Below are 24,955 nucleotides of genomic sequence, written 5' to 3' on the forward strand. Positions count from 1 at the left end.
TATTGCAAAAAAAAAAAAAGCTGAATTTTCAGCATCATTACTCCAGTCTTCAGTGTTACATGATCCTTCAGAAATCATTTTAATATGCTGACTTGATGCTCAAGAAACATTTCTTTATTTATTTAAACAATTTATTTATAACTTATAAAAGCTATGTACTAAATCTGAGAGTATTTTCTAAGATCTATCTTTTCAGTCTTTAAAATTTAGTTGACAACATAAAACACAAGCAATCACACAAATACTGGAACATACAGATGTAGGCAAAGACCATGATTATTAATCAGATATGAAGTATGATGTTATGTTAAGTGACAAATGACATTTATTATCAAACCTTTTGCAAGAGAGTCTTTTTACAGTTGAGCACAACTATATTTACTAAGATCTTGTGCTACATATATATATATATATATATGGCGTTTGGATGATCATTAAAAGTATATAGCTGCAAAGGTATTTCCAACTTCGTTTTACTTTTAAGCGAATAACAAAAAAGAACTTTGTATACGGGGCCTTGAATCACGTTCAGTCTCTTGTATGTTACGTGTGCGAGCTTAAACGACTACTGGTGTAGCTGATAACAAGGGTTTCTGAATTTTACATCTAGCATCTAAGATTTTATCTCTTGTTTTTGTAAAATGCTAAACATCATTACAGATTCTGCAAATGGTGTCTAAACAAATGCTTGTAAACAAGCACAACTGTATATCTAGATAAATTGTGACTAAATGTACACCACAGTTAAAAAGTTCGGGGTTGGTAAGATTTTCACTGTTTTTAAAAATCTCTTATACTCACCAAGGTTGCATTTATTTGACCAAAATTACAGTAAAAACAGTAATAATTTAAAATTTAACATTACAATGTTACTACAATTAAAAATAACTTTTTTTCTATTTTAATGTATTTTGAAATGCAATTTATTCAAAGCTGAATTTTTGCAAGTGTTTAATGTCACTTTTAATCAATTTAATGCATCCTTGCTGAATAAAAATATTAATTTTGTAAAAAAATAAAAACCTTACTGACCCCAAACTTTTGAACAGTAGTGTATGATACAACAAGAAAACTGTTTGAGACTGAGGTTACCCTCTAATTTTTGATGAAGACATTAGTATACAAGACACAACAAACAGTAAGTATGGGTTATTATAAGCCTATGCAGTGTAATATGGTGACACTCACCCTTGAGGATGCTGTGGGAGTTGCGGGTGCAGAGGGCAGAGAGGCGCAGCTGTGGGCACTGTGTGACGCCGATGAAGACGAGCGGGTGGGTGAGGCCGTGCGCGACGAAGGTTTGGATCGACGCCCCCGGGACCGGAAGGCCGCCAGACCCTGCGTAGCTCCCTCTGGAAGAATGAACTTCTCTCGAAGCTCCAGGTTGGTGCGTCCCCGAGCTGCAGTAAATGAAAGGAGGAGAAAGAAAGCTGTAAGGGACGATGATCAGGTGGTGAGCAGTGCGAGTGGAGAGACTCAACACTTCCTCTGGCCACTGCTTTGACTCAATGCAGACAGAGGGATCGGTATACCCACTTTAAAAGCGGTCAGTGAACGTGGTGGACACGATGCAGGGGGTTAACAGTGAGTCATTGAGCAAGCATCCTCAAAACAAGAACTCAAAAAAAAAAAAAAAGCACAGCTTCCCTCAGCCCACCACGTAAACCAGTGCACGCGCATAAACAGCGTCGACAGATACCTGAGGGTCATGCCTGATAATGCTTTTAGCAAACACTGAAAACCAACACAAGCCTTCACAGAACATTCTCAATAACGTATACAAAACACAGCAGCCCTTGCAAAACACACAGACCAGAGCAGCCAGCTGTGAGAGAGTGAGAGAGAGAGAGAGAGTGTGTGTGTGAGAGAGAGAGAGATTGAGAGAGAGAGAGAGAGAGTGTGAGAGAGAGAGAGAGAGAGAGTGTGAGAGAGAGAGAGAGTGTGAGAGAGAGAGAGAGAGAGAGAGAGAGAGAGTGAGAGAGAGAGAGTGAGAGAGAGAGAGAGAGAGAGAGAGAGAGAGAGAGAGAGAGAGAGAGAGAGAGAGAGAGAGAGAGAGGGCTGTGCGCACTGGCAGTAGCTGTGGTCAGAATTTGTCTGTTATTCCTTCAAGACATCAGTGTTGAGGAGTAACTAACTAAATTCACAGACAATTAATTTTCAGTAGCGTTATAGTGGAACATAACACGTAGCCTTACAGACAAGCAAAATGAGACAATCAAACACACGCTCCTAAACTATCCCCTAGTTTATCCCCTAAACTATCTAAGTAGCATTAAGAAGTGGGATTCGTTTTGTTTGGATAATTCATTGTAATTCAAAGTCCCTATTAAAAAAATTCAACTATTAAAAAAAGATTTTCATTCATTGAAATAAAGCTGAAATTAATTAAAATATAAATATTAGAAAGTAAAACAAGCAAAATTTATTTTTTTTGCTTTGGAAACAAAGTGAATATGCTTGCCAATATATTACTAAAAACTAAACTAAAATGAAACGTTGACTATATTTATTTATATTCAAAATATAAATAAATTCTATGATAGTATATAAATAATCCTAAAAATGTCTTTCCAGTTTCATTAGTTGTATTTATGAACAAATGTATCTGCTGCTTTGTTATCTAATACATTTCTTTTTTGTGAGATATTTTGCTTGAAAAGTAAGCTTGTGCTATCTTTCTTAAAATAAATGCCACTTGCTTTGACATTGTCACACAAAGCAAAGAAACCCAAAACACTTTTAAGTGAGGCTGATGTATACAAAAACCATTTAAGGTCACTGTGGTTATTTAACAAGATCCTGCCCTTCTAAATAGTTTCAGTGTTTTTAGATACTTTTTGTTGTTTTTCTGTAGTGCGGCTAATTAATTTTTCAAAAGTGCAGCTTGACTGTAGTTCAACTCCTTTCAATTATAAGTAGCTTTTAGCTTGGCAAGCTACTGTTTCAAAGTAGCTTCCCCAACACTGCATGACACTCACTTTTCCATCAAACCCAGTAAGAGCAGGGCAGTTGATAACTACCACACCATATAATTTCCTCCCCTCAAAGCAGGTGGGGCCTGTAATCCATTTCTCCATGAGTAATTGCTCTTTAAGAGTTGCTTCAAACAATATTAGAAACCCCAAGCCTGGCCACACCCTGGTCCTGGATGCTTTTTCATTTGCAATATTCATCCAGGACACACATGAAAGGAATCGAGCCCAGGCCTAGCCAAGCCTGGTTTGAATGGTTAGCATGATGCTAGCGGACACACAGACCTCACATAGTCCTTACGCTCTCGCACACGCCACACATACTAAGACACAGCAGTGATGGGATGGATCTGAAGCTGGACAAAAAGGTTTAGAGGCTCAGAATGGAATAGACAGACAGATGTAGTCAAACAGGAAAGGAGTTTAGAGGTGAGAAAGGAGAGGGAATGAGGTACCTCTGCAGCAGAAATAGCCAGGAGTAACCGTCACTGAGAGACACAAGAGACAACATGAAAAACACGCATTCACACAGAAAGAGTCATACACACACTCACGTTCTGTTGAAAGGGATAGTTCACTCAAAAACCAAAATTCATCATTTATTTTACTCACCTTCAAGTCGTACCAAACATGTACGATTTTCCAAAAGAAGATATTTAGCATAAGTCAATCACCTTATATTCACATTATTTACATTAAACCTAGCGTTTCTTCCAGTCGCATTTACTTTGGAAAAGAGCAGCATAAACATTTTTCAAAATATCTTTTATGTTCTACAAAAGAAAGTCATACGTGTTCAGAACGACATGAGAATTAAAATTTTTGGGTGAACTTGTCCGTTAAGACCTCTTGCTTTGCAACAAAAGGGAATAAACTGTCTACAAACACCATTTTTGGAATATAAATACTGTATGCATTAAGTAGTATTTTAAATCAAAATGCAGGAAGTGATGTAAATTGCTGAGTCAGAATTCTCAAAACACAATTGGTTCGTAATGAGCACCAGGCGTGAGGGTTAGATCAGTGTCACGGTCAGCAAAGCACAGCAAAGCAACAAAGAACCAAACGAAGTGTGAGTGAAACAGAGGCAAAGAGAGGGGAAACCAAACATGTGAAAAAGAAGAAAATCAGAACGAGAAGGAGAGAGAAAACCCAACCTATGCGAGATGATATGGAGCTGCTGGAGTCAGAACGCAGGATTTTTAGTCCTGGATGTTGCACTGGGGAGAGAGAAAGAGAGATAGGGGACGGGGCAGAGAAAGAGGGAGGGAGAGACCTAAGGAACATGCACCATGCACTATAATTGTATCAAATAAAAATAGGAGGATGACAGGGAGAAAGAATGGGCCAAATGTGTAGGCCATGCATATAAAAATAACCACCGTGGAAAAGAGGTCAGAAAGTAATGGGGAAGTGATGGAAGATGAGATGAAAGTGAACTCAGATTGTACTGAAAAGATGAGAAACTCATTGAAGAGAATGAATACAAGAGTGAAAGATGATGAAGATTATGAATAAGACTAATGAGGGTAACAAGAATAATGCTGTGTGAACTGTCTGTCAGTGTGTTTCTGGAAACCTCTTTTCCATGTACCTAAAGAGCAAGTTTCCTCCAGCTGTTGTGTGGGACTTACCTCGACAAGGGTCGTTCTTCACCAAGAATTCATCCAGCGCCATCCACCCACCTCCAACACGAACCATTACTGTACTGCGCAGGATTCGCACAAGACGCAGCTGCTGCGAGTCTCCGAACTGAGGAAAGACAGGAAAGAGGAGGAAGAGTGGAGAGGAACGAACAAGGATAAGAGAGGGAAGAGGACGGATAGACGGACAGATAAAAGGATTATACATTTATACATTTATAATGTCTTTTAAAGGGATAGTTCACCCACAAATTAAAATTCCACTCATGTTGTTCCAAACCTGGTATGATTTAAAGAATTTCTACGAATTTGTCTTTTCCAAACAACGATCTGCGTGAAGATTTCTCAAAATATCTTTATGTTCCACATAAAAAACAACACCGAAGTTTGGAATGACATAGTAATGTGAACTACATTGGGTGAACCATTCCTTTAAGATCACATTCAAATTAGTTAATTATCCAAATTATATTCTGAAGCACCAAGCAAATCAAAGGAAATCACACTGCAACATGCAGCAAACCACATTTTTTAAGATCGACATGATTTTTGTTAGAGCTTGCCCAGCTCAAATCCCATCTCTACAATAAACACCACACCACAGCAATTCTCTGGAAGTTTTCCCTGATCGTTTGTCCTTTTTTACTTCAAAGAATTGCTTTGGTTGAAGGTTTATTTTCTAAGTCAAGAAAACAGCCACAGGATAATTTTCCTCCACCAAAAGCCAAAAAACCCTAAAATCATAATAGAAGGGCCTGTAAATCTGAATCATTTCCTGATCATGACAAATAATTTTCAATAAAAAACAAGCACATCCCAACCACAACACGTAAGCTGAACCTTTGAAATCTGCCACTGGATTTGGAGGGCGTATATAAATGCATTTAATATTTTGGCATTAGCACTGCAATTTTTGTCTCTCAGACAGGAAATGCCCGCTGAGTAAGCAGGAAGAGACTAAAGAAATCCCCATTTCAGAGAGCAGCCAAGAATGTGGGCTGTCCACAGGGAATTCTTAGCTAGTCCATGCAGAAACTGTCCAGTACTGATTTAGATCTGGCTGTCTGAAAAAGCTTGTGGGAAACTGTGCAGAGGCAACAGATTTCAGAGGACATGTCACAAACACACCGCTCACTTTACCTGGTTCCCAAGGAAGAACTACAATAAGTCCGGTGCACATGGAGGAGGAATAAAACAAGAAGAAAGAAAAAGAAAAAAGAGATTGAAATAACAGATAAAGACATACACACATATTGACCTTTTTTGTTGGTATAATGATTCATGTCCTATTAGCTATTCCTAAAAGTATAAAATAACTAAAACAGCATACAATGGAGAAAATGCCCATGGGAGGCATGGTGATTTGTTGCTATGAGTGCTTGTGAATGGTTGCTTAAAAAACAAACACAATGAGGACAGCACAGCAGGTGTAGTAGTAAAGAGATAGACAAAGATGGACAAACATCAGGATGTGGAGTTAGCATCGTGGATCTGTAGCCTGTGCAATGCAACAAGTTAGTAAACACTCTTGTCAAAGATCATTAACCGCACTGGATAATGATGCTGGGGTGTGAAAGACCACCCATTGACCATGACTGCAATTGCTAGAACAATAAGGAGATCATTAGTTGGGTGGTGAAAAGCACACACAACATACAGATGTTGCTGTGAAGTGTTATGGTGGTATTGCGTACACACACAAAACTGCCAAATGCACCTTTATTCCAAAATGGCCACGTCATACTGACGTAACTGAAAGAGTGTGATGCTGGTTAGAGTCGTAATATTATAATGGCAAGCTTAGGGATGATCTGAATGAGGAGGTGCGATGATAACATAGCAGTGGTGAGTGCTATTCTCGTTTATAATGTATAATATATAATTATATTATATATAATTCTTGCTTGACAAGTACTACTGGGCTCCAGATTCTCACCCTGTACTTGTTCTCTCCGATCTGCTCCACCTGAAACCTCTTGGCACATTTGCATTGAGCCACTTGTCTGGTGACCTGGGATACAAAAAATGGATTTTATTCAAAACTACATAATGATGCCAAACCCACAAAATTTATTTTCTTGTCATCGTCCAAACCTCATCCTCGATTTTATCAGCATCTGTTGTGGGTCTGTAAGCATCTTTGTTGGGGTGCAAAGCAGCTACAAATTCATAGTAGTCGATGTAGCCATCACAATCACGGTCAAAGATATCAGCAACAGCCGTCATCTCCAGCTTGCTGGTAGGGAACTCTGCAAACAAAATATATAGTTAAACTGGCATTAAAATAAAGGCTCATGAAACTGAAGATTACAGGCAAGTACATGCGCCCGTACTTGATGCCAAGATGCCATCGATAAACTCCTGGCGTGTGATTTTTCCATCCTGGTCCTTGTCGATGCGTCTGAAGAAGTCCATGACGCGAGACTTTTTGTGGTTCATCCAGCGCATGTATTTCTTCCTCCACACATCGAAGTCAAAGTTGGCAAACTCTTTAAGCTAAAGGTGGGGAAAGGTCATTACTTCTACTGTTAAATTTTAAATCACTTATTTCATTACTAGTACACAGAGTAACATTTAAAAAGTATATGTAAAATAGATGCAGTACCTCCTCTAGTCTGTCGAGGGCATCATTGAGCTTTCGCTGGCGATCAAGTGCGAGCAGCCACACCTGTTGCCAGCGAGAGCAGAGTTGGGTGAGGCGAGGGTTACCACCGGTTACCTGTACAGAGTGGTGGTGTTGCTGCTGCTGCTGCTGTTTCCCTGTAAGCAGGGCACAGAAAAATATGTTCAGAATTGCATACTACTGTACTGTACTAAGCAATTTATGCATTATATTAGTTTACACAGAGTTCTAAAAAAAAATGTATCATGGTTTCCACAAAAATATTAAGCAGCACAACGGTTTTCAACATTAATAATATTAAGGAGAGTTTCTTGAGCAACAAATCAGAATATCAGAATGATTTCTTAAGGATCATGTGACACTGTAGACCGCAAAATTAGCTTTGCCATCACATGAATAAATTAAAATATATTTGAATTGAAAACATTTATTTTAAATTGTAATTATATTTCACAATATTACTTTTTTCGCCTGTATTTTTGATTAAATAAATGTTGAGAATAGGGGACATTAAAAAAATAATTGTACCGACCCTAAACGTTTGAACAGTGGTTTAAGTAAAGATTTGTGTTTGAATGCAGCATGCGTGCAGCGGAGGATAAAGTTTCTTACGGGCCCCTCTCCTGTCTGACAGACTGCTGGGATGTTCTGCTGGTTTCCTCTTGTATGTCTTTGTAACTTTGTCAACATCAGGCTGTTTTCGGGTCATCTCTTCCATAAACACCTGATAGAAGAAAACAAAAATACTAAGAAACATCTCAGCAATAAACAATGCAATTAATATTAAAAGACTGAGTGACAGAATATGAACGAATTATTGTGTCTCACTCACCTGGTGCTCTGTGATGAGTGTTTTCAGTTGAGGGATGTCCTGGGGGAGTGGTTCAGTATCACGCTGCACCAGTGTGGTCTCCGCCCACTGTAGCCATGACAACAGCTCCTCCAGTAGTGAAGCATTGTTGAGCAATTCAGCAAGAGCCGTCTCCAAGCGCTGCTCGTGCTGTTTGGCCCATGTCAGCACCTGTACAGCAAACATAATCATAAGCATTTCAGACCTGTTCTATTAGGCTTGACGCTTATTTGTCTAACTAGTGGCCTAGACAGGCTTCTGATGCCACAGTTTAGATTTTTCTCACTTCTTACCTCTTCAAAGCGAGCTCTGATGATGGTGTTCCAGTGTTTGATGGTGGTGATGCAGTCTGGGTGGCACACAGCTAGAATGGCTTCGCCCATGCCAGCAGCTTTATTCACATCCACTCTCTTCTCCTCCACCGTCTGCATGAAATCTCGGTGCGTGTGCAGTAGCGCCTGCAGAGTCTCTACCTCCTCTGGCAGGACGCCACGGAAACGCAAGGTTTGCTCCGCCTCCGACAGCCACTCCAGCAACATCTGAACAGCTGTGCGGAACTCCTCTGCCTGCAGAAAAAGAGAGAAACAGAGATAGTCAGAAGAAAATATTAACACTGCTCTTGGTTTCGTTCAAAGAACGGTCAGACGTACCTGTTTGAGAGCATGCTGGAGGCGAGTCTGTTTTATAACGGACAGGGCACAGACTGTTTCCCAGCGGTTGCTAAGCTCCTGCAGTTGAACTTTGACCCAGGCGGTGTCGTCCCGGCCCGTCTCCATCAGTTCTCGAGCGGACCGCTTCAGAGCCTGCACACTACTGGTCCTTTTCCCCAGCTCCTTCTGGAAGACCTGAGAAACAATAAATACAGCACTACCACTAAGAAATTGTCCTACTCGGAAATGGCTTTCCTAGTAAGAGTCTCATTCAAGCCTCACTACATCAATAATGCAGGGTTCATGCATACTAAGGACTTTTCAAACATTATATTTTGGTTTTCAAGGACCACACTGAAAGATCTCATTTATATTTATATATATATATATATATATATATATATATATATATATATATATATATATATATAAAGTTTGGGAAAATATGTTCAAAAAGGTCTTAAATTGATTTGAAATGAATTAGCACAATTAATGCCTACATAGGAAATTTGTTTATGCAAGTCTTCAAATTTCATGTCATCTTTAAAACCAAGATTTCCTAAGAATCACCCCATTAGTACCTTATGAGAATCCATGAGGTTGGAAACGAGATCCAGATCTCCATGGACAGGCTGGTCCTCTGCAAGCTGAGGTTCCACACGATACAGCCAGTCAACAAGTGCCTGGAGAGCCTCAGCGAACTGACCTGAGAACAAGAGGGCTTCCTCCAACTTGTGTTGCCTGAGAAGAAAAACACAAATTATTTGTTTCAGTTCATTCTACATCCAATCATATTCCAAATGGGTAATTCCAGTCCTTCTCACCTCTCCACGCTCTTTCCACACACCGTGTCCCATTTGTCACGGACCTCGCCCAACAAATGATCCAGTTTTTGTGTGTCTGACGGCAGTGTGGCCTTGTCTCTCATGGCCTTCCCAGAGCGCACTGTGGTGTCATACACTGGCTGCTTGGAGCCAAGAGACTTCTGGAAATCCTAAAGTACAGTGATTAAAAGATAGAGGGCATAAGAGATAAGGCTTAAAGTTTTCAGCTTCAGCTCTTTAATGCAGCAAATGCTGTACCTTATGTTTGGCCAGTTGGATTTTAATCTTGTCAGGTTCATTAGAGATTTCCAGCTCAGAGTCCAGTCTGCTTTCTGCTTCCTCCAACCAGTCTGTCAGCTTCCTCCAGGCCTCATGAAACTAGACAAGAGAAGATTGCCAACATCAGAAACGGAGAGAGGTATGATCAGAGCAACAGACAGAGTGAAGTAAACCAAACAGTACCTGTTTGGCTCTCTTGCGGGCCTCATCGAGGTGGCGTCCTCTGTCTAGTGATCTCTGCACAAGTTTGTCCCAGCGGGCCTGTACACTGAGCAGCAGGTTCTTGATGAGAACCACATCCTGTTTGAGACTGGCAAATCGCAGCTGAGAGCCAGCTTTCTCTAGAGCCAGAACCTGCTCTCTGTGAGTGTTCACCTCATTCACAAACACCTGAAATACAAGACAAGGACTCAAGTTTCCCAAAAGTATTCAATTGTGAATGTATTTTACATAAACAGGAACATCAAAAGCAAAAAATATATATACTACCGTTCAAGATTTTTTAATATTTTTTAATGTTTTTGAAAGTGGCATTTATTTCAAATTTAAACATTGAACAAACAAAACTAAGTAAACCACATTTTGTACCAACCTTGTGCTCATCTATCTGGAATAGGACCGTGTCGAGAATGAGACTGGGTGGCTGAGCCATGTTGAGAGTCTGCTCTGCCTGTGTCAGCCAGTTTATGGTGTCCTGCAGGGAGGATTGGAATCCTGTCGCCAATGAGACAGCTTCCTCCAGTTTACCCTGTGAAAAGAGATGGACACAGAGACAGAACTATTAGGATTGGAAGGCAGAATAGAATTTCATGAACCTGTTAATAAATTAAAGAAACTGCTTTTTAAACATGAATGTAAGGTCATAAATCAGTCTTTGGTTCCCTCACCCTTCTGTCATCCATTTTGGCATTGAAACTGGCCCACTTGTTCTGTAGCATGGCCAGGTTCTGTTGGGTCTGGGTGGTACCAGGTCCAGCATCCTCCCCTCCTCTGGCCAGAAGAATGGACTCTCCCTTATCCAGCAGTCGGTGATACTGCTCACCCCTGTGGGTCAACTGAGCCTGGAGCTCCTATAAACGGGACAGAGGAAGATAAGTTGATTAGTCAACAAACATTGTCATTGTTAACTAAAACTATTTTCATTAATTAAAATAAAGCTGAAATTACATAAAATGAAAAACTTAAATATTGTTGCCTTGGTAACTAATTGAAATAAAAATAAATTAATAGAGATTAAAACAGAGATTAAAAAAATCTAAAACTAATAAAAATGGCAAAAGCATACAAAAAATATTCATAATAGAATGCAAATGCAGTATTTAACATGTTATATACATTTTTTGTGATTTCTTGTTATTTCCAAAGAATGCTAAATAAATGAATGAATACATAAATTATTTTTTTTATTTTTTTATTTCCTATAATTTGAAATTGTTATAAGAAGTTGTATGTTTGAGGGTGGTTTGATCTCTAATGGGTGGACTAGAGGTGAACTCATTTAGCGTACCATGTGTTGCTGCAGCTGCTCTCTGGCAGTCTCAGGCAGGCCACCTGTGGGTTTGGCAGCGGACAGCTGACTCTCTGTGCGTCTGAGCCACTGCAGAAACTCCTCCAACTCTCCATGGAAACCCTCCGCCTGACACAGAAACCATGCAGGGTAAAGACAATGAGCTAATTGATCCGACACCTGTACTACAATATTAAAGAGAACCATTCTCCATGCACAGCAACCCTCCAAACTGCATCCATTTTATTGAATTGACTGAATTGCTACAAACATATGCAGATGTACTTGTTTTTTATTGGTGCATTCAATTAGATCTCTCTGTATAATGATGTAGTAATATCTAGAGCACCTGTTGCAGGGCAGCTTCCAAAAGCTTCTGCCTCTCATCAGTCTTCAGCAGAAGGTTCTTCCAGCTACGGTTGAGCTCATCCAGCTGGTCTCTCAGGTGGTTGATTTCGTCTCCAGGACTGGACTCCAGCAGCTCAGAGCCCGCTCTGTTCACTGTCTCCACAGTGGCCCGATGGGACAGCACATCGTTTCTTAAAACCTACAAAGGCAGCTTGATTAAAGGAATTTGCTTTAAAAGGGAGATAAAAAAAAGTTGAGTACATAAAAATGAGGCCCAATTTTTATGGCCCAATGTGACGTACATGATGCTTAGCCAGCTCAATTTCAATGGCCTTGGGGTCAGAGCTGATGGGTCGCTGGGTGTCCAGTGTGGCGTGAGTGTGACTGAGCCAAGACTGCAGCTCAGAGAGAGCATGCTGGAACTGACCTAGAGCCAAGAGCGCACCCTCCAGTTTGTGCTGGTAGAGAGAAGACAGAATCAAAACAATCAAGAATAAGAGCCTTTCATGTCTGCCCTCTAAAATGCAGTAACTACGCAACAATGTTTTCAGAGTTTTTTGGGTGAATTTAAATTAAATTTAGTATTATTATTTTCATACTCCATTTTACAATTCCAAGACCCAATATTCAATAATCAGTTTGTAAGAATTGAGAAATTAGAAAATGCATTTCATTCCCAAAGAAGTAAACCCAAAGGTAATAAAGTTCTTAAGAGTTTAGAGATAACTTGCACACAGAGGAGAGTGTGTCTTACAGGCAAATGGCATTCTGCTCCCAAAAGTTGTAAACTCTGAATGCAAATTCTCATTGTTAGCAAATGTTTCCATGTGAAAGAAGTTTCTGTCTATATAAAGAAATGCAACAAGAGGCTCAGGGAGATTCTGTAACTCAGATCAGCCCATAATGTTGAAGGACCTCAAAGACTTCAGCATTATGTATTTTTCTAAATGTCGGGTTTAGCCTACATCTTTTACTCTTTATTTCTGAGGATTTGATGTTATTATATTGATTATCTTTGAACTGATTATGAAATTGGCATGATACATTTACCTGACATAATAAATTGTTACATTTGATTTTATTCTGACTGACTCTGAAATTGTTTTTCCAAGTGTATTAAATGGATTCGTATGTTACCGCAAAGTCTGCGTCAGATTAGTGACGACTAATATTTGGCACTAATTCAAGTGTACTTGGTTTGCAAAGACAAGGAGTGAATTTCCATTTAGGATAGCAAAAATGTTGCTTGACCAACCTAAATTTGGGTGTGTCTTACCTCTGTTTTAATTTAATGTTACTTTAGATAAATGTAAGTGGGAAACCACGGCATGGCCAATCCAAAGCTATTATAAGAGAAATAATGTTGGTCGACTTATATCTGTAGTAGTGGCTATACCTCTACCTGAAGTAAATGTTACATTAAATTCAAGTGTATGCAATTCCATGGGGGCTATACCAAAAGTATATTTGATTGTGTAAGCGCGAATGCGACCATCTCAGGTATATAGCCAATTACCTCTGTTTAGTGACCAAACTGACAAGCTTGTGATCGTGAGACTCGCGTTAAACAGAAGGCATAAGGACCTCAGAGCGACATAGCTTCCTAATATGAACAGGTAAAATATAACTAAAGAGTTGCAAAGAATAATCAAATGTGCTGCTAAACTATTATATAAATGTCTGTCTAACCTAAATTCGAGATCGTAATAAAATGGAGTAAGATAAAAGCTTAATTGTAATCAAATAACTTTGCCACGCGGCAAGACAGTAACGCGCAGAGACCTTCACCCGTTCTATCAGAAACCGCCATTGGACCGATTTAGACGGGCTTACAAGTTAAATATTGTATTATTAATAAAACGATTATTAATAACAACAATTTAAGAATTAAACAATAATTCATTAGCTTAACTTTAGGCTGTTTTAAGGAGCATTTGGAGCATTAAACTGAGGTCATAGGTGTGCATTTATCTGCATTTTATAATGTCTCATCAGAGTCTGAATAATCTATTTTTGTAATTTGTTAGTAAATGCAAAAGTTGTCAGAGATAAGAAAACTGTCTCTATTTCCTCACCTGTCTGATTGTGATTTTGTCCACCAGGTTGTCCCACAGGTGGCGTAGCTCAGTGAGAGGCTCTTGAATCATGTCTCGGTCTGTTTGGTCGCTCACTTTCCTGAGCAGCAGCTCTCCTTGGTGACTAAGCTTCTCCATGTCAATCTGCTGCTGGTACACCTCAACTTTATATTGCTGTGTCATGTACAAAGAAAAAGGGTCAATCCTTTTCTCAACGCAATTTGAGAGATAAGAGTAGATACGGTCCGATTCAAACCTTGAGCTCCTCTATCTGTTGTTTGACAGTGCTGAGGTCTGTCCCCACAGCTGGCATGTCACACAATTTGATGACAGCATTGTCCAAGTAGTCAAACATGCCCTGATGAGACAAAGTGATGAATGTGAACACACAGTTGGCTTGACCAATCAGGGCAGATTTTGCTGCACCAACAGAGAAATAATAACCTGAAGAGCATCCTGGTACTGCACAGAGTCAGTCATGGCCTCTTCAAGTCTCTCCATTCTCTCTCTCCACGTGCGGTTCAAACCTTCCCAGGCGGCATTCATCTGTGTGTCAAATCAACAACATGGAGATATTTTGTTTAAATTTGAGCGAAGAGGGGCATTCCCCACATGTCTTATTATCCTTCTACCCTCTTACCTCATCAATGGTTTTCTTGACCTCTGGTTTCTCTGTCTCTCCACAGGCAAAGATGAGGTCAGCTCCAAGAGTTTGTACGATCTCCAGCTCTTCCCTCAGACCATCTGTCTCTGCCTTAATGGCCTGAGTGTGAGATAAAAACATCATGATCTCATTCTCTTGAGATCTTTGTCTTGACACAACATTATGTAGTTCGATCTACTCAAGGACTGTTTTATAAAACTGAACACATTATAACACACATTTTGGGTTATAAGTAAGGATGGGTTAAAATGGTTGACTAGTCATCCATCTAATACCAGTGGTTCTTTTCCTTTACAGCTGCTTGTTTTCAGACTTTTTTTTTATTAACAGAAACTGTGAGTATTGATATATTAAATTAACCATGATTCATTGTGTGATTTCAGAAGTTCCAATAATTTGTTCTTCAATTAAAAACAAGTTATTGAATAAAATAAATAAAACTCAACTAAAACTAGTTTTTTTACTAAACAAGATTTTACTAAAATATTTTTTTCTTTTTCGTTTTTGTACATCCTTAGCGAAAATTGAATTGAACCTAAGAAAAAGACATCCATCTCTTTTGTTGGACTGACCTCTGCTGCCTCTATTTGTTGTTTTATGAGTGAGGGATCCACTCCCGGGTCCTCCAGCTCTTTCACAATGTCCTGAGAGTCGCGGAGCGTGCTCAGCAGAGCGCCCATGTCAGCCCAGAACTTTCCGGCGAGATCTAAAACATCCTGAAGTTTACCTTCTCTTTCCTCCGCCCTCTGCCTGATTTCATCCCACAGAGAGCGCAGCCGCAAGAGTCGTGAATGCACCGCTGAGGATGGGAACAGAATGCAGATTTATCAAAACACATATTTCATACAGCCATATAGCATCATTTCAAAGATCTTTACCCTGTGCGGCAGGATCATCGTGTGGGGCTCGGCTGATGAGCTCTTCTCCTCGGGCACACAGGGCGCTGAAAGACGGCAGGAGTTTGTCCAGCTCTAGTCCTGTAGCCCGGTGCTCTGTCAGTTGTTCCCGGATCTTCTCCACCTCAGCGGCCACTGGAGGGGGCAGCCGCAAGCGCTGGACTGCCCCTTCCAGAGTCTCCAACAGAGGGTCCATTTTATCATGGAACTGAATGGAGAGAAATAAGATGACAAAACAAATACAGCACATTAAAGTAACTGGAGAAGGACCAGGCATATGGAGGAGGGGAGATTTATCCCAGCCACATGCAAAAGGGCAGAGGAAGTTCAAGCTAAATAAATACAAGTACTGAAAAGTGTATGCTTCTTTTCTGAAAGTGAAAAAAAATATATATATATCCTTCTTAAAAATGAGCATGGGTGTAGGGACTGGAACGAGGTGTCAAAAATCTATTATTCTAAGGCAACATATACAGTATACGATTATGTGTAGAATAAGAAATAAGGAATCAAAATGTATATTTAACATTTGCCCATCTTCTTGTGTCTTATACTAACAAGACACTGCCTTTAGGTCAACTGATGTAAACTAAAACTAGTCCACATTACACACCTGATTACAAATTCCTGATTCTCAATCCAACACACACGTTATATCAGAGTTTAAATCAGCAGGTGATGGTGTTCTTACCTCTACCAGCTGAGGGTGATGCAGAGAGCAGTGATGATGGAGTGATGGACACACACAGCACATCCACAAACATGAGTGATGGGCGGACGGATGGACCAAACGGACATGGGAGGGAGAGGTGGAGGGAATAGGCAAGGGGAGATTTGCAAGCAGGAATGGGGGAAGTTTAGGGGATACAGGAATGGAAAGGAGAGGGTGACAGGATATGGGGCACAGGGGTGGGACAGGTGGAGTCACAGTACAGTGGAGTTTGAAGGGATGGAAGTGGAGAAACAGTACAATGCGTTAATTCAACAGCATGCAACAGGCCAGCAGGAAGAATCAATATCAAACATTCAGCCAAAATGCAGCTGATGTCAGAAATGTTATTTACAAAAAAAAAAAGGACTTAGTGCGAAACAATGGTTAATTAAAAGTGATGTGTCATTTAAAATAGCTTAAATGAACTAAATGTGCTAGAAAATATGATGATGACAAAATTTGTTGATACTGTGCTGTATAATGCTGACTGTGAGCTGTAACTCTTAAATATTTCACAAGCTGGGCAGCAGTCCAAAGTAAGCATGCTAACATTTTGGAGCAAATACCTGGACAGATTGTGACACTGCTTCATCCAGTGCTGTGGCTCTACTTTTGACGTCTTCTTTGATTTTGATGTAACGTCTCTCTGCTTCATTAAAACGTTGTCTCACTGTTGCTCCTTCCTGGGCACTCAATTCTGCCAGCTGTGGGCCGATCTTTAGCAGTTTGTCTATGTGTGGCTTGTGCTCAGAGATGGACTCTCTCAGAAGCTAGACAGAAAAACATATGAAACATGTCATGTGTCAGTTTTGAGCGTCTTAACCCATGTCTAAGCAAAAGGGACTCAAGTCCTTCATCTGCACAAAGCCCACTTACCCTCATCTGTTCTTGCTGTTGTCTGAGTGCCTCTGTGTCGATGGCGGGAAGGGGTAGCTGGGCAATCAGAGTCTCGGTCTCGCCCAGCCAGGGTTCAAGTTCCTCATGTGTCTCCCAGAAACGAGCCACCAGCACCTGAGCCTGCTCCAGAGCTGAGAAGCGCTCAGCATGACTCTGATTTACTGCTTCATAACGAGCACTTAAAGAGTCCGTCTTCATCTACAGGAGGAAAAGGAAAGAGGTTTTAGCTGGTCAACCAAATTAGTCTTTTGAGAGACTGAAAAACAAGTTTGCACTGTTGTTTTTCCCAAACATGACTCAACAAATCAAATCTCCGCCGGAAAATGCATGAGTCACAATTCAATTTTCCTAATCTAACCTTTCGCTGAAGAATAATTACAGTACATGGATTACTCTGTCCCCTCCCTCCCTCTCTTTCTTCTTTATTTTGTCTCTAACCTTCAGAGCCTCTCTCTGCTGTTCACTGCAGCTCTCTAGGATGTCCTCTCGTGTCTTAAGAAGATGGTCCACGGTGTCTTTGTGACGGATGATGTCAATGTTAAAGGCTCTCTGGACCTGGAGCTGTGTCACAGTCACATCGGGCTCCAGACTCAGAGGCCCCAGAGACGCTAACTTCCTCTCTGTCTCTCCGACCCAGGTCAGCTCCGCATCGACTGCCTCTTCATACTGAAACAATAACACACATAAATACACCGCCAAAAAAGAAGTGTTGCAAGGCAGGGAAAGAATAATCCTTAAATAAATAAATAAATAAATAAATAAATACTATATTTATTATAATTTTTATAATTAATATTTTTAATATATTTATTAACTATTTATTATAATTAATATTTTGTTATATTATTTTTAAATGTTATATAATTGTAAAAAGCAAAAAAAGTTATGAAATAATAATATAAAACTATATTTGATTTTCTGCAAGGCAGGACAAGAATAATCTTAGTTTTAAGCAAGTTAAGTTTTGGTTCTGTGTTGAAAATATACATGAAATGTATATAATAATAATAATAATAATAATAATAATAATAATAACAACAACAACAACTACTATTATACAATATAATACAATAAATTTGTACAATTTATTATAAGAATGTATATATTTGGTTATATTATTTTAAAAAATAAAGACATATTATAATATATAAATATTACATAAAATTTTATTTGAATTTCCAAAAAAAAATATAAAATAAATAAATAAATTTGCAAGCCAGGCAGGGAAAGAATAATCTTAAAGTTTTAAGTTTTGGTTCTGTGTTAAAGGAGTAGTTCACTTTAAAATGAAAATGACCCCCTGATTTACTCACCCTCAAGCCATCCTAGGTGTATGTGACTTTCTTCTTTCAGACGAATACAATCGGAGTTATATTAATAAACACCCTGACGAGCAGTGATAATGGCAGTGAATTGCAACCATCAGTATGAAGCTCAAAAAAGTTTGAGAGTAAATCATGGGGTAATTTTCATTTTAAAGTGAACTACTCCTTTAATGAAACACACAGACATATAAATGTACAGTATTTGTTGCAGTACCTGCTGTGACCTTTGGATGGCAGCCTGCACTAACTGCACTCTTTGTGTGATGGTCTCGTCCGCTTGGCGGTAGCGCTGATTGGCATCGGCGACCAGGCGGTCAAGGCCTTCCCGTGCACGCCAGGGCACCAGATCCAGTAAAGCACTGCCTACCTCATTCACAGTGTCCAGAACTAGCCTCTTCTCAGCAGACACGCACTTCAGCTCCTGAGGCAAAAATACACACAATACAAAATAATGAATGGACTGAAGACATAAAAGAAACTAATTTTATTTAGTGAAAACAAAAATAGCTGTGTATGGTCTAAAGAAAAGAAAAGAAAAAAGTAATTCATGAACTACTGAAAAAAAAGACATCCTCACCCTCTGTCTGTCCTGATAGGCTGGTGTTGTGTCTGTCTCAACATTGTTAAGCTCCGCCTCCACGCTATCCAACCATTGGTTGATGTCATCGTGTGAGCTAGCAAATCGTGTGGCCAACTGAAGGGCCTGTTCCAGAATACGAAGGGCCTTGCTGCTGCCCGCTGTCATCTCTGCGTAGCGGCTTTTGATACCATCTAACTTCTCCTGGATCAACAGGACCTCCTCACCTGCCACAGAGATCAAACATGATTACAATCAACGGAGGAATTTGGTAATACACCAATGAACAAAGACTGGATGGTAAAGTACCAGTGGTTTGTTTAAGCAGAGCTTGTCCATTCTTAATGGCCTGGTCCACTGTCTTTTTCCTGCTGATAATCTCTTCATTAAGAGCCTGTAGGAGACCAGCAATAGAAACATTAACTCAGGAAATAATTCAAAGTAAAGTAAAGTAAAGTAAAGATCAGAATGTAATCAACAAAATATTTATGTCTCTAAATTATTTTAATTTGGATGTTTTTCTCAGCAAATATTGGTATATGTAATTAATTAGATTAATTAACCAGCATTTCATGTAATTTATTTGATTAAAAGCTTAAATTGACTGACAGCCCAAGTGTAACTCTTTCTTCAGTGAGTGACAGCTATTTTTTCGGATGAGGGCCGCTTGGCAGTATTCATCTTCTCTAAACTGAACTTTTACTGCATTGTTGGTCCTGGACTGCTACACCCAGCAAAACCGTACCAGTGTGTGTTTGTGTTGCAGCTCTAGTAGCTCCGGCTGATAACTCTGTACTGAAACTTCAGCCAGTCTCTGGGCCACCTCAGCTAGCCAGTTAAGGACTTCCACCTCTTCCTCTCCAAATAGCTGTGCATTGGCCAGGGCCTGCTCCAGCATGGCCTCTCTCCGATCACACCAATCACGCAGCTCCGTGTGCCCATTGCGCACTGCCGCCACACGATCGCCCAGCCAATCTTGATCAGCCACACAGCTGAGCGGGTGCAGTGATTGGCTGAGCATCTCAAGATGGTCTACATCATTCTCCCGAGAGGACACCTCCTCATGGAGAGCCTGGGATTATAGCCCAGATTAAAGAGACGTGATGGGATGGGATGAGTCGAAGGAGGAAAAAAAGACAAGGCAAACATAAACATACATGACAATACAGAACAATGATAAATCATAATTAACTGATGCAAGCAAAAAATAAAAATGTGAATCAACACAAGGTGAGATGGGAACACAACCATAAAAAAAAAAGAAATCATGATGAAATTAAACTGAAAAACGGAAAGGATGTGGGCAGGATCACGACCAGAGACCTGGAATCCGTGCCTTCTTAGATAACTGCACTCCTACTTGTCCATTTAAAACCACAGGAGACTGACAATCTCTTCCCTCCTCTGCATTTCTAGTCAGTCTAATGAAAATCGCTTGCTAAAATGATCTTGGTTTGGCAGCAACAGTTCCAGGACACATCTCTCCCAGGTGTTGCATATACTCTACCTTGTGCCTTACAATCTGCTGTGTGATTTTGGAGGTCTGGGTTCCCATTGGCTCAGCGGAGCTCAAACGTCTCTCTGTTGCGCTCAACCATTCCCCGAGGGGCTCCACGGCCTCATGGAACTGCAGCGCCAACACCTGCAGCTCCTCTAGCTGCCGTTGCCTGAGGACGTCAGGTTAGGAGGAAATCTGTGTTATATTCTTATTCTACTCTATTTTATGGCCTTGTAAAGCAACCAAGTGATTGAGTTATGAGTAAGAGATTTGATTAAGAGGTTTTATGGTTGTGTCTGGGTGTCCGTATTGCTCTGATAATGGAGTTTACCTGGCGCTGGCCTTTTCCAGCAGGTTTGTCCATCTCTCTCCTAGGCTCTTAAGCTGTTTCTGGATTTTGTCTCTGTCATGTGTCTCAGCCGTAGCAGCGATACGCTCTCCTTCTGCCCTGATCATCTCTACCGTCCCACGGCGGTCATCCAGCAACCGTTGCAGCAGCTTATAAAAATTTGGAATACAGGTTAGTGACCTAAATGTATTTATTTTATATTATGTAGAAGGATAGATTAGTCTAATTAGTATGATACAAAATAAAGGGACGCTAAAGTCTATCAACTTGACTGAAAAATGAATATATAAATGAAAAAAGTTTTAAATGTAGGTAATATTAAGATAATGCAAACCCCCTTTAAAATGTATTGAAATTCAAAATTAAATTCAAAATTGATTTAAATGTAACCTTCTGCTCCTGAATTTGTGCCTTGACCACACGGTACTCAGCGGATGGAGGTTTCTGATTAACTATGAGCTCCTCTGTGTCACTCAGCCAGCTCAAGAGTGGCTCTAGAGCATCTTGGAACTTCCCACAATGCAACAGGGCCTCCTGCAGCTGTGCGATTCTTTCAGCAACCTGTGAACAAAATAAAAAATAAAAAAATCAAAAAGACTTTCTCTCAGTCCATTAAGAAAGCAGGCTAAAAATAGATGCAAGCTTACCCTCTTGTTGAGGGAGTTCCAGCGCAGGTTGGTGGTCTCCAAGTCATGTTCCAGGGCCTGAGTGTCAGTGTGTTTGGCTGCACTCTGGATAAGACCTTGACCCACAGCGTTGACATGCTGCAGTTTAGGCTGAATGCTGTCAAACTGCTCCCTTTCCACAGCCTAAAGTTTGAGTGATAGAGAGAGAACAAGTGACTTGATTAGTGCATAACCAACACTCTTGTTATGTTACTGGACATGTGATATGACAGAATGTGTCTAAACAGGTCAAGGCTGTACAAACACAACAACATGATAATGGTGGCATGGCCATTTATAAATGGGGAAGCAGTTTTCAGCCCCCACACATTGAATGAAATTAAATCCAGAGACTTGGCAGCAACATTGTACAGCTCTATTTCTCCAACAGCCTAACACTACAGCTCTGACAGAATATCCAACACAGTGGTTCCCCACAAGCAGGTTGCCAAATACCTCTTACCAACACCATAACCAGCAGTTTCCTAAGAGAAGTTTGGCGTCATCATGAAACCAATTTTAGTTTTGTAATGTGACTTATCAGTCACAATATTCAACAGGAAAATGTCCTTACTAAATCTATCTGGAATGAGTAAGTAGAACTTCACTACCAATAAAAAAGTATGATTGAAATTCAGACATACTACATCCGCTATGCTGGCTTTGTTGTGTGACCTACAGTATAACTTCAGCTGCCTCGATTCACTGCCATCCACAACTCCTCTCCCGTAGCCTCATGGGATAGAAAAGTGTCCATTGGATGCACACTCCAGAAACTCACCAGAAGTTGTAGGTCATCCGAGTGTTTTATTGCCTACTGTTTTATGACTACTACGAATTCAAACATCTTACTCATTTCGCATACTGTTTTTCACCTACTATATAGTAGGGAAGTAGGCATACTCGGAAAGCATATTTTGTCTAAATAAATGAAAGTGCAACATTATAATGCACAGTATGATAATTGGATATTCATTTTTTATGATAATTTTTTTTTGAAGAGTTAAATTAGTATTTTTAAATATTAACTTTGAGTGTTACATGCTGGCAAAAGTAATCTAACTGTAAATCGAAGGAAAATGAGCATGCGCAATTAAATAAAATCCAGCATCATTTGCCTGTGTATATTTAAGTGCTTTGCATGTGAGTTTATGTAGTTTGTTTGCAGTTGCCTTGTTGCAAGGGCTTCATTCCTGCTTTAAACAGGATGTCTGTCTGCCTCAAAACAATAAGCCACAGCTTCAACCTGCTCCACCCTCTCGTCGACAATATATGGGACTGTGAAAGCGTACGCGTCTACGCAACGAAGAGTGTTTGGTCCCCTTTTGTCTTTCTATATCCTGTCTAACATTAGCCTGAATCTATCATCTAGGCCTCCTCCTCTTTACCCACGGTGTGTACACTTGGAGCCATTTCCCGTTTTTAATCCTGATCATTCATCACATGTGGCACTTTACACCCACAAACACAAAAATAACTCCATTCATCTGCATCTGTAGCAGACCTTCCACAACTCATGTGGCCAAATCCAAGGGAAAGCTGTTAATGATTTCATAGACAATAATATATCTACATGTTTGTGCTATGATTAATAATTCACAACAGAAAGAGAGGGAATTTAGTTTGTCAGAAATCTGAACAAAGATGCACATATCCACATGCAAGTAGGACGTAGCTATACATATCCATACAACAACAGAAAGAGGTCAGCGCAAATAACAATCTTTCCTCGTTCTCTCAGAGAGTGTTTGACTCTTGTAATGCAGGCCTCTGGAAAATATCTAGGATGCCAGTCATTCCACTCAAACACTCTCAACCAATCTGGTCAGCAGCCCAGTCACATGCACACATACATAAACAGGCCTGCTGCACACTTATCTCTCCAGCACTCTCTTTCTCTTTTGTCACCAAACTTTAAACTCTTTTGTTTCTCACTCGAACCCCCACAGATCACTTTTAGCTACTGGCAGCGCTCCATCCTACCGCCAACCCACAACATCACCGCCATTGGAATCTTTTGTTTCTTTCTCTTCATTTCAAACCACAACACCACACTGTTTAAGTGGGTATGCCCACACTTCGCTAAAGAAAATATTATAATAGCTGGATAGCAGTTAACCTATATACCCCACACTATGTGCTGATTTTTGCTGAGCTTTCTAAACCTTATATTGTATCTGAAAGCATCACAAGAAATTAATTATTGTTCAATTTTTTAGCTGAAGGCAAGATAAAATCTAAATTACAGTACCAGTCAAAAGTTTGGACACATGCAAATTAATGTATTTTCTCATGAAAATCTTAAATTGAGTCTATGTATGAATTTCATACAAAACTGTTACAATTTTTTTAAATTTGAAGTCAAAATATACAACAGTTTTGATAACCACCATTTGGTCACTGCATATTTCCTGTACTTCTATTTGCATTATTAATAATTTACACATGCACATGTACTGCTAGACATAAAATAGGCTGTACATGTCTGATTTCATGGAAATTTCAAGGTAATTTTTTTTAATGTACTACAAATGTAGCATAGGCGGGCGTGGAATTCTTATTTGCATTAGACCCAAAGCATTACAATAAGAAATCCAAGGCTATAAATGCCTAAAAACAGCAAATTAAAATAGAAAAAAAGAAAAGAGGCTATTTTGTCAGTCTGGACTTGATATTACAGGAAATCACAAGAATATCATTTCTTTCAAATCAATGAAAACATAGCCTCTAGCAACTTTCTTGTTCTATAGAGACTTTTCAAAACTCTCTCTCCAGTCCTATTCTTCCTGTCTTTGCTTTCACCTCCTGTGTTTTTCCGGTCTCTTGGTCCCTCAGCCCCTCTTTACCCCCCCCCCCCCCGTTTCCTTTTCAAAGGACTTTGCATGACTACATTTTATCTGACCCAAACGTTTTAACAAGGAAATAATTTACATGGTTCCATTAATACATACTTAGCAAATTAGGTTGAAAACAGTCAATGAGTTTACAGCATATGTGACTGCTTTGTTATGGCCGTTGTTGTGCCGACGGGGCCACAGGGTTTGTTCAAACTCTTTTGTTTGTAGCAAAAGAGTTTGAACACCTTTAAATCACAGGTGTTTCCCGCACTGTCATCACTATCCAAACAATCAAATATACCCGCTGTTACCATGCCATAACATTGCTCACTCCCACCCTGATTGCTCTTCCCTTTCCACTGTGCATATCAGTGTCTGTTTACCTGACCATCTCTAAAACTCTACACTGGACAGACTCAAAAATGAGTGTGGGTTTCAGATGTTACGTCAGATGTTTCTTCTGACACCTCTTATTGCTCATGCAGCTCTTATTTTGAGTACTACCAGGTGTTCTGCCATAGAGACTCTTTGTTCATTCATGATCAGGCTGTTGCAAAATCTTCTATTTACCCTCCAAATCAGCACCCATTGCAAGCGTGCAATTTCACTGGAGACAGCCCGTAACGGAGAGCAGCTCCAAAAGATTACAAAGATCTTTCCTGAGCTTTGGGCATTGCGGGGGCGAGAGTCTGGCCCTGCGTTGATAGGACTGACATGTCCTTATCATCTGTTTACATTTCCAACAACTTTATACAGTGTTTGTG

The 24,955-nt window shown here is 39.9% G+C and overlaps 1 protein-coding gene across 17 annotated transcripts in view; it reads right to left on the reverse strand.

Moving 5' to 3' along the window:
* Nucleotides 1-24,955, reverse strand: part of macf1a (microtubule actin crosslinking factor 1a) — a 171,386-nt gene that overhangs the window by 4,703 nt on the left and 141,728 nt on the right. For 12 of the 17 annotated variants that reach the window (XM_084130479.1, XM_084130476.1, XM_084130481.1 and 9 more), the window contains 38 exons: nt 21,337-21,498; nt 21,080-21,250; nt 20,672-20,838; nt 20,350-20,509; nt 19,588-19,914; nt 19,152-19,236; nt 18,843-19,069; nt 18,480-18,686; nt 17,379-17,606; nt 16,920-17,138; nt 16,610-16,813; nt 15,314-15,539; nt 15,008-15,234; nt 14,412-14,534; nt 14,216-14,317; nt 14,028-14,129; nt 13,772-13,945; nt 11,999-12,154; nt 11,698-11,895; nt 11,349-11,477; nt 10,729-10,911; nt 10,434-10,589; nt 10,025-10,231; nt 9,821-9,940; nt 9,563-9,732; nt 9,320-9,479; nt 8,739-8,933; nt 8,382-8,654; nt 8,071-8,259; nt 7,851-7,962; nt 7,221-7,375; nt 6,949-7,111; nt 6,710-6,864; nt 6,552-6,626; nt 5,756-5,773; nt 4,607-4,724; nt 4,130-4,192; nt 1,189-1,400 (listed from right to left, as the gene is read on the reverse strand). In XM_084130479.1, the coding sequence (XP_083986605.1) occupies nt 1,189-1,400; nt 4,130-4,192; nt 4,607-4,724; nt 5,756-5,773; nt 6,552-6,626; nt 6,710-6,864; nt 6,949-7,111; nt 7,221-7,375; nt 7,851-7,962; nt 8,071-8,259; nt 8,382-8,654; nt 8,739-8,933; nt 9,320-9,479; nt 9,563-9,732; nt 9,821-9,940; nt 10,025-10,231; nt 10,434-10,589; nt 10,729-10,911; nt 11,349-11,477; nt 11,698-11,895; nt 11,999-12,154; nt 13,772-13,945; nt 14,028-14,129; nt 14,216-14,317; nt 14,412-14,534; nt 15,008-15,234; nt 15,314-15,539; nt 16,610-16,813; nt 16,920-17,138; nt 17,379-17,606; nt 18,480-18,686; nt 18,843-19,069; nt 19,152-19,236; nt 19,588-19,914; nt 20,350-20,509; nt 20,672-20,838; nt 21,080-21,250; nt 21,337-21,498 (6,318 nt within the window). The remainder of the gene's footprint in view (nt 1-1,188; nt 1,401-4,129; nt 4,193-4,606; nt 4,725-5,755; nt 5,774-6,551; nt 6,627-6,709; nt 6,865-6,948; nt 7,112-7,220; nt 7,376-7,850; nt 7,963-8,070; nt 8,260-8,381; nt 8,655-8,738; nt 8,934-9,319; nt 9,480-9,562; nt 9,733-9,820; nt 9,941-10,024; nt 10,232-10,433; nt 10,590-10,728; nt 10,912-11,348; nt 11,478-11,697; nt 11,896-11,998; nt 12,155-13,771; nt 13,946-14,027; nt 14,130-14,215; nt 14,318-14,411; nt 14,535-15,007; nt 15,235-15,313; nt 15,540-16,609; nt 16,814-16,919; nt 17,139-17,378; nt 17,607-18,479; nt 18,687-18,842; nt 19,070-19,151; nt 19,237-19,587; nt 19,915-20,349; nt 20,510-20,671; nt 20,839-21,079; nt 21,251-21,336; nt 21,499-24,955) is intronic. The other 5 variants (XM_084130467.1, XM_084130475.1, XM_084130470.1 and 2 more) reach the window with 3 other exon arrangements.

This window comes from Abramis brama (assembly GCF_963993115.1).
Source record: "Abramis brama genome assembly, chromosome: 12".
NCBI classification, from domain to species: domain Eukaryota; kingdom Metazoa; phylum Chordata; class Actinopteri; order Cypriniformes; family Leuciscidae; genus Abramis; species Abramis brama.